At 51.2% G+C, this 11,869-nt stretch overlaps 1 protein-coding gene across 1 annotated transcript in view; it reads right to left on the reverse strand.

The window, feature by feature from the left end:
• The window catches only part of TCF25 (transcription factor 25 (basic helix-loop-helix)), a gene marked incomplete at its 5' end in the record, with an annotated part of 18,432 nt that overhangs the window by 4,593 nt on the left and 1,970 nt on the right, over nucleotides 1-11,869 (reverse strand). Inside the window, 10 exons of the mRNA XM_009574618.1 lie at nucleotides 236-341; nucleotides 962-1,054; nucleotides 2,132-2,225; nucleotides 3,503-3,602; nucleotides 6,184-6,314; nucleotides 6,883-6,965; nucleotides 8,097-8,162; nucleotides 9,686-9,810; nucleotides 11,496-11,500; nucleotides 11,867-11,869. The exon at nucleotides 11,867-11,869 is cut by the window's right edge and continues 67 nt beyond it. Of these exons, the coding sequence (XP_009572913.1) occupies nucleotides 236-341; nucleotides 962-1,054; nucleotides 2,132-2,225; nucleotides 3,503-3,602; nucleotides 6,184-6,314; nucleotides 6,883-6,965; nucleotides 8,097-8,162; nucleotides 9,686-9,810; nucleotides 11,496-11,500; nucleotides 11,867-11,869 (806 nt within the window). The remainder of the gene's footprint in view (nucleotides 1-235; nucleotides 342-961; nucleotides 1,055-2,131; nucleotides 2,226-3,502; nucleotides 3,603-6,183; nucleotides 6,315-6,882; nucleotides 6,966-8,096; nucleotides 8,163-9,685; nucleotides 9,811-11,495; nucleotides 11,501-11,866) is intronic.

An 11,869-nucleotide genomic window follows, 5' to 3' on the forward strand; every position in this document is an offset into this window, starting at 1 on the left:
TTGGAGGGTCCCAGGATTACAAGAACTAACGCCGTAGCCTTTAGGGCTCTTTCCGATGATTTTGGGATGCCAGCCTAGCCATGAGACAGCCCTCAAAAGGGCTAAGCTGGTTAGGAAAACCTCATGCTCTGTGGCCCAGCCGCCCCCTCCATCCCAGCCCAGGTGGGGAGAGCCCCAGGAACCAGATCTCCCCTCTCTGCCCCTCTCTTGCCAGGGCTGCCTGTTGCCAACTCACCTCCCACTCCTGGAACATACGGGTCAGGAACGTGTATTCTCTAGCTCGGAGGGACAGAAAATCGATCATCAGCAGCACACACAGCGGGTCGTTCTCTGGATCAAGGCTTCAGAGAGAGGCGAGCACAAGGGGAGGAAAAAAAAACCTCAGTGTCACAAAAGCTGAAGCAGCCATCCTCATTTCTAAGTCAAACAAGACTTTCCCACTAGCATCCAGAGCGCTTCCATGACTCAGCAGGCAGGGATAACGGGAACACGATCGGTCCTGCACGGCCAGGATGACGGTGTGACACCCTGCCTGGTCTGCATCCCTGCAGAGGGGCGACAGCCCCCTTGTCACCACCCAGGAGGATCAATGGCCACAAACCAAGCAGGCTGAAGGCACCATTGCACATCTGCTCCGCAGAGGCTCCAGGCTCTGTGGACCAGCCAGGCCCACAGCTCAGCAGTCGAGAGCAAGGGCCACCCAGGTCCCATCTGTTTAAGCCTCCTTCTCAACAATCGCCTCTCTCCAAAGCAGCACCACAGCTAAGAGCATGTGCCCAAAACTAACCTGTGACACTGCATCTATAAGGAGCGGAAACAAGCCCTCACCGAGCCTGGGAGCAGTAGTACACCTCTGGTAGGGTTAGGTTAGGTGCGTTGTTAGAAACTTGTTCTTCCAAGCCTGAGACACCCCGCGCCATCCCGCAGGAAACGGGGTGCAGCCCTCGGCGGGGGCACCTACCTCAGAATCAGCTTGCAGAACTCCAGGGCTGTCCGGGGACAGCCTCTCTTCTCCAAGAACATCAGGTGCTTGAAGAGAGCCAGGAAGAAAGCCCTGCGTGGGGAACAGGAGCAGGTTTTAGAAGGCAGATTTGGAGAGAAGCACCTCGTGCCACTCAAGAACGGGGACCCACGGTCAGCCCCAGCTCCTCGTCCCTCAAGCATCAACGCTGCAGTGCAGCCAGCCTGGCGCAGTACGGAGTGCCACAGACCCCTCACGATCCCATCTTTTTTTTGTTTTTATTTGTGTAAGCATAGGGACAGCAATCCTGTAGCCTGTGCCATCCCTGCTCCCCAACGCCCCACAGCCTTTTGCTCTCGCAGGCTGGCCGACAACTCAGGACAAGAGAAATAAGTAAATCCCCAGAGTCTGCATCCTGCCTTGTCCCAGCCCACCCAGCCACGTGGGGATGGTGACACAGAGCGTGCACAACGCATATTGGGGGAGGACTAACACCCAAATCAGGCGAGACACAGATCGCAGCGTTCAGGTCACAGACGGCACCAAGCCCATTAGCGAGCAGGTACTGGAAATCTGAGCAACCTCCAGGTACAGCAGTTTGGGAGAGATGACTTGGGTCAGCTGACTGGAAAATTCCCAGAATAAAGTCACCTTTCCCCGCAGCTGCAGAGCCGTCATTACATAAAGACCTGGGCCGGGAGCAGTGCAAGTGCTGGGGACGAAGGCTGGGCAGGCAGCACACAAGTGACCAAGCACAGCCGTAAACATGCAGCGAGTATTTTTGTGACAAAAATAAGTGCCATTTTGGGCTAAGGGGTACTAATTGCATGAGAAGGATGTGACAGGGAAGAGCAGTTACTGCTCCAGTAAGAAATCCCTTGGGAAAGAGGATGCTTTGCAAAGAAACCTCAGTGCAAGTGACCTGGCTGAGCAAGAGCTGCCGGTACCCCAGCACCCATCTCAGGAGCCCTGCTGCTGCCTTGCCAAGGGACACTGCCATCGACTGCCCAGCGGCAGAGCTTGTACCAACAGAAAGGGACATTCAAGGTCCCCCCGCCAGCGCGGATGACGCAGCAGACGTTGTGAATCTGGGTCTCCGTGTCCAAAGTAGGCCAAGGCATGCCGCGACAGCTCTCCGGCAGACGCGGGGCAGGCAGGCGTTCCACCTACCTGTTCTCTGGCCGCCGGTAGTCCAGCCTGCAGGTCCCACTGGTGAGACTGAAGACAGGGTGGAAGGCACACTCCAGGCTGTACAGCGCCCGTTCTGCAGACAGCAAGAACAGTGTCAGGGCACGCCACCACCCCGTCACACCACACAGCCCCACTGCTCACAAAACGGCAGTTGATTTGGCCCAGAAGACATTGACAATTGAGAGCTCTGGCACCCATGAAATAAGCTTGTTCACACTCTAGCAAGACACAAAGCTACTTCAGAGTAGGTGGTCACAGCAGATACCCAGGCAAGTGAGCCCTGTTCCCGTCTGCTGGCATTAGATCATGCCCCGGTTGTGAAAAGTAACTCCTCTGGAGGAGATCTGGGATTGAGGCTGGGACAGCTGCCTCTGCCACAACTATCTTCACATGGGGAAGCCAAAGATCCTGTCCTCACTTCACCTCTGGCCCCTCCTATCATGCTGGAGAGCACATGCCCCGGTTACTAAACAGCACATCTGACAGCTGAGACTGCAGCGCAGCAGCCCGAGGGGCAGCCATCCTCCAGGATGCCTCTGGCCCCCACGCAGCCTGCGGTGCCCCAAGGAGCAGAGCCTGACATGCTGACCTGCAAGACGCTGGTCAGAGGAAGGCAAGGCAGGCTGGCCTGGAGGGTTGGGCATGCTCCCCGCAAAGGGGGTAGACTTCCTGGAGCGTTCCTTGCACTGCTGTATCTCATAGCTACTAAACCAGACCCTCCTGCAGGTGGGACCCCGCCATGTCCAGACAATCTTTCCATTCATTTTGAAGGTGAACACTGATGTGCTTTGCCCCAGACAAGCATGTCCGGCTCTATTTAAAAGCCTCCAGCGAAAGCTGCTGGTCTGCAGGATGATATAAGGCAGAGTGCTCGCAGACAGAGCCAAACCAACCCTTCTGGTTTGCTGCTTCTCTGTTGAAACAAAACCAAAACTGAACCAAAACCCCTTCATTACTAATTCACAGCAACTGTTCAGCTGAGACTTTCAGCAGGGACTTGCTCAGCACTGGGAACGCGTGCATGCACATCTGCAGACCGATGCCCCAGCACCACCTCTCCCTCCCCGTGCCGTAGGTATCGGCAGCTGGTGACAAGCCTTGCCTCTGCAGCACAACGCCACGCTGCTCTGCAGACCCCGCCGGGGCCTCAGCAAGGCTGGCGTTTCCACATCCACCCTCAGCAAGCTCTCACCGACTCAGGCTAGCTGAGAGGGACCGATCACCCTTGCTGCTGCCCCTTCCCCAGGGGCAGGCTGAGCTGGCAGAAGGCAAAACTGGACACTGAATAGCAGCAGCTCCAACCCCACCTCACCTCATGCCAGGACATCTGCTCCTCACCCCAGCTCTTACCTATGAGATCACGGGCCATCTCCTGATCCTCCTGCATCCGGCACACGTCGCTGAGCTGCAGCAGGGAGTCCACATGGTACGGGTTCATCTGAAGCAGCAGCTACAGAAGAGCATGAGCTTGATTACACGATGGCACAAATCAAGGGTTTCTCGTGCACTCTGCCTATGAGGCAAGGTCTGTAAGCGTGGCAGGGAGGCAAATGTCCTGACACCATGCCTAAGAGAGAGGGGCTGTTCTTGCCCCTGGGTCTGAAGGTGAAGAAATCCTGTCCCACACCACCAGAGAGCCAATGCTCAGACTGTAGTGCAAGGCTGGGGACGCACCTGACGTGAAAGGCGAAAACTATGGATTAAAAGAACCTAAGAGCAGTCACGCTGGGTCAGAGTAGAGGTCCATCTTGCCCTGTCTCCAAAAGCAGATACCTGGGAAAGAGGGGACAAAGCTGGGCGCACAGGATGACTCCCAGCACAAGCTGCCAACCTTTAGTGGTTCAGGGACCCCCACTGTCAAAGATGCCACTGATAGTAATGGTGTCTCCTCCCGTGAATTTGTTCACTTACTGACCAGGTACCCTTCCAGCACCCCAGCTCTGCGATACAGAACGCCACCGCTTAAGCACACAATGCAAAGAGCTTCCTTTAATCCCAACCCACCAGCTTCACCCCTGCGTTGGAAGGGACGGCAGGGAGATCCCTCCCCACCCCACGCAGGATCTGAGCCCTCGATTGCAGCTTCCCCCAGGCACCTCTCTCCCAGCCGACCCAGCTTTTCCAGCGCTGAGGGCATGCCAGACCTTTGATCATCTTTGCTGTCCTCCTCTGAATCTCTCCCAGCTGCACCATATCCTTTGGAAGGCCCAGAACTGCACACAACATTCAAGATGCAGGCAGCAGGCATAATTACATTTTTGTTTTATTCTCTATACCCTAACAATTCTGAGCATTTGATCAGGCTTTTGCTTCCTCTGGGTACTGAGGGGACATTTTGACACATCTATTACAATGCCAGGATCCAGCTCCTGAATGGTAACGGATCAAGAATATTTTTTTCCAGGCTTCCAAACTTCCAGAATAGAAGTTTAACCACACCTCAAAAACCTCTGCATTCACTAATTATATTATAAATGGGCTACTTTTTCCAAGTACCTAAAACTCCGTTTCAATATGAAAATACTGAACCTACTTCAAATCTCCCCACGGTTTAGTTTTGGGATTTTTCCCCCCTCAAAACAGAAAAATACAGCTTCAAAAGCCCAAGAAGTCATACATCTGCAGAGTGCTGGCCAGCATGACCACCTACAGTACAAAACCTTTATGTTTTAGGCTGTCCCAGCCCAGCGCCTTTGCCTTGGTGCCACCTGCCTGACGTTTTAGCCCTTCCTTGCTTGCTGTTAAGCTCCTTTCTAGTTCTCATTTTTGGAAGAGATGGAGAACCTACAGTCACCGTGATGAGAAAAAGGGCTCTTCACGCACTTACAACTTCACCAGCAAGACCCTTTTAATCCACTAGCAAGAGCAGAAAAACACTCACTGAGTAGGACCCCAAAAAAATCATGTTTTGCATTCTGAAACCACAGCAGCAAGCCAGATCTGGGCTCCAGCTGTGTGAAACTGTGGCTGTCACAGAAAAACTGGTTGGGGGTTTGAAATACTTCTGGCATGGGTGAACCCCCGTCTGTTCGATTTTACCCTTAACATAAAATTGAAAGACTAAAGCTGTAGGAATATCTTCAAACATAGCCAGACCCACTTAACAGGGACAGAGCATAATGACTAAAATGTACCATGGAAAACCCATCCTGCTCTGCATAGCCGTATGAGACCGTGTTTGAGCTGTCCTTAAGGACGCTGGTTCTCAGGCTGGTCACTGCTGCATAGGAACTACCTCACATCATTTAATACGAATCCCTCAAGCCCAGTCAGCAGGCAGAATTGATGAGCTGGAGAGAGCAGTGGCCATGAGCAGAGGGTGGGAAAGTAGAAGGAAGTAAACTTTATTTAGTGGACAATGGCCTCTTTAAGAAACTTCTCCAGAGCATGTATCCGAGCTCATGTGGCCAGGGTTTTCAAGCAAAAGTACCTCAGTTATGGTTCAGAATGGTGCAGACCAATTTTACTGTTGCTTATCACTACAAACTATAAATGTTACCATACAGTTTAATGAGCTTGGACATGCATGAAGAACTTTCAACACAAAGACTGTTTTGCTGAAATACCAAGACAAGACACATTTTTCATCCATGCAAGAGTTTATAAATAGAACAGCTGTTAGTTTAGATTCCCATTTAAAGATCGGTTTATATAATATTTTTCCTTTCCCAGCTGAAGAGCTGAGACAAGGGAGCTTTATTCCTACCCTTTCAGCCAAACAGTCAGTTCCTGTGGGCCCCTCGTCCAGACGGCTATCTGGCGTGCTCTCGGGCAGAGCCACCGAGGCTCGGCCACCAGCCACTGGACCTCATTTGCACCAAGGTGGTCACTTATCTTGTGAATAAGGTGAAAGCAGAGCTCAGCAAGCAATGCTGCCTCGCCCCACGCAGAGGGGGCACAGGGCTCTACCGCTCAAAATGAGACTGGCAAAAAATAAGCACTGGGATGCATCACCCCACCTCCCCTGCCAGGGAAAGGGGCTGCAGGAACACAGGAGGTAACAGCGTGCGCCACCCAATTTCACAACATACCACAATGTTGTTGGGGTCCATGGACTCTACAGCATCCAGGAACTTGAACTGCACTTGCTGGTACTCGCGATGGTGCTCAAACGTGAAGTACTGTACCCCCCTCCTGGTGTCCACCAGCTGCATGGCAATACCTAGAGAGTGCATGGGAGACGTGGGTACCGCTGCTGCCAGCTTGCGAGCACAGCGGCAAGAGAAGCTCTTCTGCTTTCTTGTAACACGGAAAGCTCATTCACTGGGTCCAAAGCCACGTGTGTTCAGAAACTCCCAGAGAATTTCACTCCTTTCCCTCCTCCCATGAGTCAAAGTCTGAAACCCACCCGAGAAGCCCAGGCAGCTTGCTCTCCCCACGGATACTTCCCATTATCCAGCAAGACTGCTGTAAGAGGGGAAGTACTCAGCACCTGCTACCTCCAATAAGGGGGGGAAAAAAGCTCTGATGCTAAGATACAATACAACAGAGTTCTCGCTGTGGAGAAAGGAGGTATTTCCATTAGCTGACAAGCAGCTCCTTTTCTGCATCAGCCAGCATGAAGTCCGGGTCTGGCAGCTGATGAAAGCAGCTCCAGTTTCCGTCAGCGGAGGCTCTAGGAAAGCCAGGCTGGCAGGAGCGGCCGCCCGTGTCAACATGGGCATGGGACTGACGCGCCCCGTCAGCTAGCGGCAGCGCGGTGCTTCGGGAGGTGGCACCGAAAGCCTCACCTGTTTTGCTATAGCGCGGCCAGGTGTTCTTGGGAGCCGTCAGCCACGTGCTGCGGACATATTGGCGCTGTCTTTGCCTTGGCCTGAGGAAATAAACACGGAAGGTCACAGTTTCTCCGTAACGACAGAATGAGGAGGGCTGAAACCAGCCAGAAAAAGGATGATTCAGGGAAAAAGAGATCCAACTTCTTCCCCAGCTGCAGCCCTGCCACAAGGAGCTTTTGCCCAGAGCTTTAACATGTTTGCCTTCAAGACACAACATACCTTCACTCAGGCTCTGCCCTACTTCAACCATTCCTCTTTGGGCCAGCCAGTGCCTCCAGCATCTCCACTTCAATAGCTTCTCTCCCCTGTTTTTATTCCTGCCAAGTTCTCAGCTGCCTCTGCTTCAAACAGCTTCCCAGGTCCAATTAAGAGAGCCCCATATCCCTCTGACTCATCCCTCTTCCCAGCAGTGCCTTCAAATGTCAACTGATTTAGTTTAAGCCATACTCACAAATGCAACCAATTTATTGGTTCAGGGCAGGAGGAATTCAGAAATCAAGGCTGCTCTAAGAAAGTCATGTCCCCTCAGTAAAGGGACTGCTGCGTCTTCCTCAAGCACTAAATATTCTTTCACAGACTCTCTCAGAGAGGCTTCTGCTTCTACCATCACTGCTCTGAGCTTATACCCTTCTTATGTGCACATTTTTCAACCAGCTCATGAAAGCAAGGATTTCTGGATAACACTGATGACAGCGCAATGGATAATTGCACAGGGACCTCACACCCAAGAAGCAGTAGGTTCCCTGGGCCCCTGAAAGCAAGTGCATGAGACTGGAAAGCATTCAGGGTCCACTCTGTAAGACATCAGAGACTTTGGAATAGCAACAAGCGACAAATGCTGGAGAAAGAAAGGAAAAAAAAAAAAAAAAAATCTAAGAGTCTATACTCTATGAATTTGAGTGAAAGGACTTTAGAAGGGTGCTTGACAGTAAGTGAGAAGGGAAATCAGCAGAAGAAAAAGCAAATGCTAGCAAAAGCCTGGAGAAGTTTTACTCCCCCCCTCCACACATATCACAAAAAAAAAATTCTCCTGTTCCAACAAGCGACTACTAAATGAGTAAGACACCCTGAACCCTGGATTCCCTGGGCGCTCGGTAAGCCATACAAAGGGAAGGACAGAAACACCGACTCAGACTTTGAAAAGGTTTAATATTAAATTCTGGACTAACCTCTGATCACCAAGAACAGCGCGAGCCCCAAAGTATCTCTTCAACTCGTTCTCTGGATTCAAGTTTCTGAGAAGGTTGAAACAAGAAAGAAAAGCTACCGTCAGTTAAACAGAGCCAAAAGTCTGACGCTCAACTCTTCTCCATCAGTGCCAAGTGTTCTGTACCTTGAACTGCCTGTGGCCAAGCCCCTGAACTGTCACACACACCACTGATCTGACACAACAAACCGAAAGGAGCCTAAAAATGGTCAGAAGAGGAGGCATCGAAACCCTTGTTCAAACAGATGCATGCTTCCTTTGTGCTCTGCTGCTGAACAGTGCTGAGCTGGGGAATACTTCTGCTGCCCTCTCCAGGGCAGCTGGGGTCTTAGTCTGGGATACTCCCAGGACAGCCGCTGTTCAGGAGTGCACGCTCAGGGTATGTGTGCCTGGAAAACGCGAGATACCTGCTGCTGAATCTAGCAGTGGCAGCCTGCAATTCGGGGCAAGCACCATAATCACTGCATGGAGGCTGGCAAGGATTAAAATACGTTCTTTTAATACAAAGATCTTGTATCAAAGCATAACAACACCTACAGTTTTCTTGATCTAACATTTGGCCTAGGGAAGGGAGGCGTATTTGAGAGGGATTTCTCTCTGCCATCCAGCAAGCAGGGCTTGAAGAGAGGGAGTGGGAAGGCTGAGATCCAGCACTGCCAACCCTCACCCACTCGGAGGTTATCCAGCTCTCAAAGGTTTCCGAATAGTATTTACTTGACCAGAGATATCATTGAGGTTTAAAACCACCTCTAGATAAACAAACATTCCTGCCTTTACTGAAGTGTCCCTGAAGAGGCTGTGCTAGCACTGAGTGCCCACCAGCCTAGACTCTGTTTTGATGTTTCAAAACCTGGACTGGTGAAGTCATCCCAGCTACAAGTTTAAAATGTTTTCTCCAGAAACAGAAAGAGCTGCCAATGTCTGCACCAGCCCAGGGCTCCGAAACAGATGGTACCCACCAGCCGGCCCATTCCCAATAGGCCCAGATGTTACAGGTCTCAACTTTGAGGCCGATTCATTCTTCAGCTCATGGACATGCTTGGCACTTAGTCCACTTTGTTGATGGTGACACGCGGGAAACGTTAGACAAGTCTAACCAGCTTTCCTGGTGAAATTAAGCTCCTGGCACTGCTTAGCCCTCCTCAGAGGACAGCACTTGCTGTACTGGGGCCTGCTGCAGCCGCTCACCTGGCCAGGTGAGTTTGATTGCAAAGCTTTATGCACCAGGGCTCTCAGCACCTCTGCAGAGATTCCCCTACAGAGTCATGGAGTATTTTAGGCTGGAAGGCACCTCTGGAGGTTAATCTGGTCCAGACACCCACTCAAACCAGGCATGACAGCAGAGAATATCAGTCACAGCTCAAAACCGAACACAGCTCTAAGAGCAATGGTTAGAAACGGAGCTGTGCACAACCATTACCACAACCCCTTTCAAGCAAGGTCCTGAATTCACAGCCAGATCACGCTGGTAGGCTCCCAACTCCCTTCCCTGTGGGAACAGATACCCCTGTACACACCCAAGGCCAAAATCAGGAAGGAAGCAAGCACTACCTGTGCTCTATGTAGAGCAGAGGCCTGCTGTCAGTGATTATTCCGCTCTGGGTTTGCTGCGATAGCCCATTGGTATCCTCAATCTTCTCCAGCAGGCTGTCGATGTCTTCCAGGTCATTGTCTTCCTTAAGACAGGCACATGCAAATACAAGGCAGTTATTACAGAATGAGTCACCGCAGCACGCAGGTCACCCAAAAGAGATCGCACCCAGCTGCCTCCGGGTCCTTCGGCTTGTCCCAATCTCCGTGCGATACTGGTGCAGCCCCTACTACTCGCCCTGCTGCTGCCCCACTGCCCATCTCGGGTGTGCACGTCCTGTGTCTTATTGAAGCCTCCTACTCTGCACCCAGCGCCCTTTATTCCCTCAGGAATCCCACCCGGAGCCTGCCTTCCCTGTCCAACTGCCCCCAAAAGGGCTGGCTGCTGTTCTCCGCTTGCTCAAGGTATCACGATAGCATGAAGTTGCTCTTCACACCATCATGAGTCCAAACATGCCAGCAAAATATATCTAGTATGGGCGAGGGCTGGCCACAGGAGTCCTTTCCAGCCTAACACAAAGCTCACAAGTCTGTGTGTGCCTGGTCTCTGGTCTGCCCCTTCCCACCCAGCCTTCGCTGTGCTTTGTCTGGTTTATTTATACTACAATCCCTACAATAACACGAAATGTTGGGGTGCTGATTTTAGTGATAAATATTTAAAAAATCAGCCTTTACTGTCTGCTTTCCACAGAAATGCTAAGTTTCTGCTGTGACCCTTGTAATAACATATCAAACACTCGCATGATTTTAACCCAGCTCTAGTGTATTGCACTCTCACTTTCCCCATCTTCTAACAACCCAAAGAATATATCCAGCAGTGCACGCGCAACAGTTGTATAACACTTTTATCCTGATTTTCCTCTACTTTTCCCCACAAATAGCAAGTGACGCATTTCTTATGCGGCCGTTTCACATCCTCCTCGTGATATCCGTGGGTGGAACACGGAATTCCATTCATGACACCCAAATAGCACTGCAAGCTTGCCTTTTCCAGCTAAATATAGCCACTCCGCATGGAATGGATACATGAAAAGTTTGTAACGTGCTTTGCATTTAAATGCTTGAACAAAGGTAGTATTATCTCTAGTTAGCAAACCAAACTGCCTGGTTCTGGGTATGAAGTCTCCCTAGAGCCTACAGCTGGCAGATGTCACCCTATTGCTCGTTATTCTCAGACTGGCAGAGGAAACGGGCTCTTTGGTCGGGTTCTCTGCCTTAGTAACTCGCTCTGAGCTCGCCCAGCTGAATTCCCAGGGAGGTGGCGGCCAGCCGGGCACCCACACTGGAATCATGGCTCACCTGTTCCGCACTTCAGCATACTGTGGCTCAGGGTGTTTAGCAAAGGATCTCCCCCGAGTGCATAGTTAAGACTCGTAAACTTTAGCAGAAAACTATCTCCCACTTGAACTTTATTTCTATTGAATTTAAAAGATCAATGACTAATCTGTTTAGTCTCCTAGCCTAGCTCAAGTAGATGAAGTATACTCAAGCATACACATTTGTCTGTTATAGCTTTACCCACAACAAACAGAGACACTGGATAAAGTTCTCACTTCAAGCACACTTCCTTAGGGGTAGACAGCTTAGTCAGAGAAAATCACTGTCCCCTTGCTCCCTTCATCGCCGAGAGGACGCAGCAGGTCCCACAGGAAGAGCACTTGGCACTGCATTTGCTGACAACGCACTAGCAGATGCTCCTGCCGGCATTCAGCCATCAGATGTCAAACTACAGAGGTGTGTGGCTGTGCACGGAGGAGAAGGGAACATAAACGATGGCTGGCAGCGACAGCTCTGTATGGCTCTGCAGAGCCGGGAGATCTACCTAAGTAGGGCAAGGAAAAATACAACAAAAACGCAAAAACCCTCGCACGGTACCCCCTCCCGTGCGAAGCAGAGATGAAAGAAGATGCCACTGTGAGGATTTCAGCTCTAAGCATCTGCAGGAGAGCTGCGCCAGTCCCGGCTGCTTGAAGGACCCCAGTCAAAAGCTGCTGTTGCCATTTCGTAATTTTAAATGAGTACAATGCAAAAAGGAGCATTTTTGCCTCAAAATCTTTTCTGCAGCCACCTCAGAGTAGCCCCTTTGTCAATCCCAATGCAGAAATCAGCACAGCCGCTAACTCAGAGCAAACGTGGACATACCAG

Source organism: Fulmarus glacialis, unplaced genomic scaffold (genome assembly GCF_000690835.1).
Source record: "Fulmarus glacialis isolate BGI_N327 unplaced genomic scaffold, ASM69083v1 scaffold17640, whole genome shotgun sequence".
Taxonomy (NCBI): domain Eukaryota; kingdom Metazoa; phylum Chordata; class Aves; order Procellariiformes; family Procellariidae; genus Fulmarus; species Fulmarus glacialis.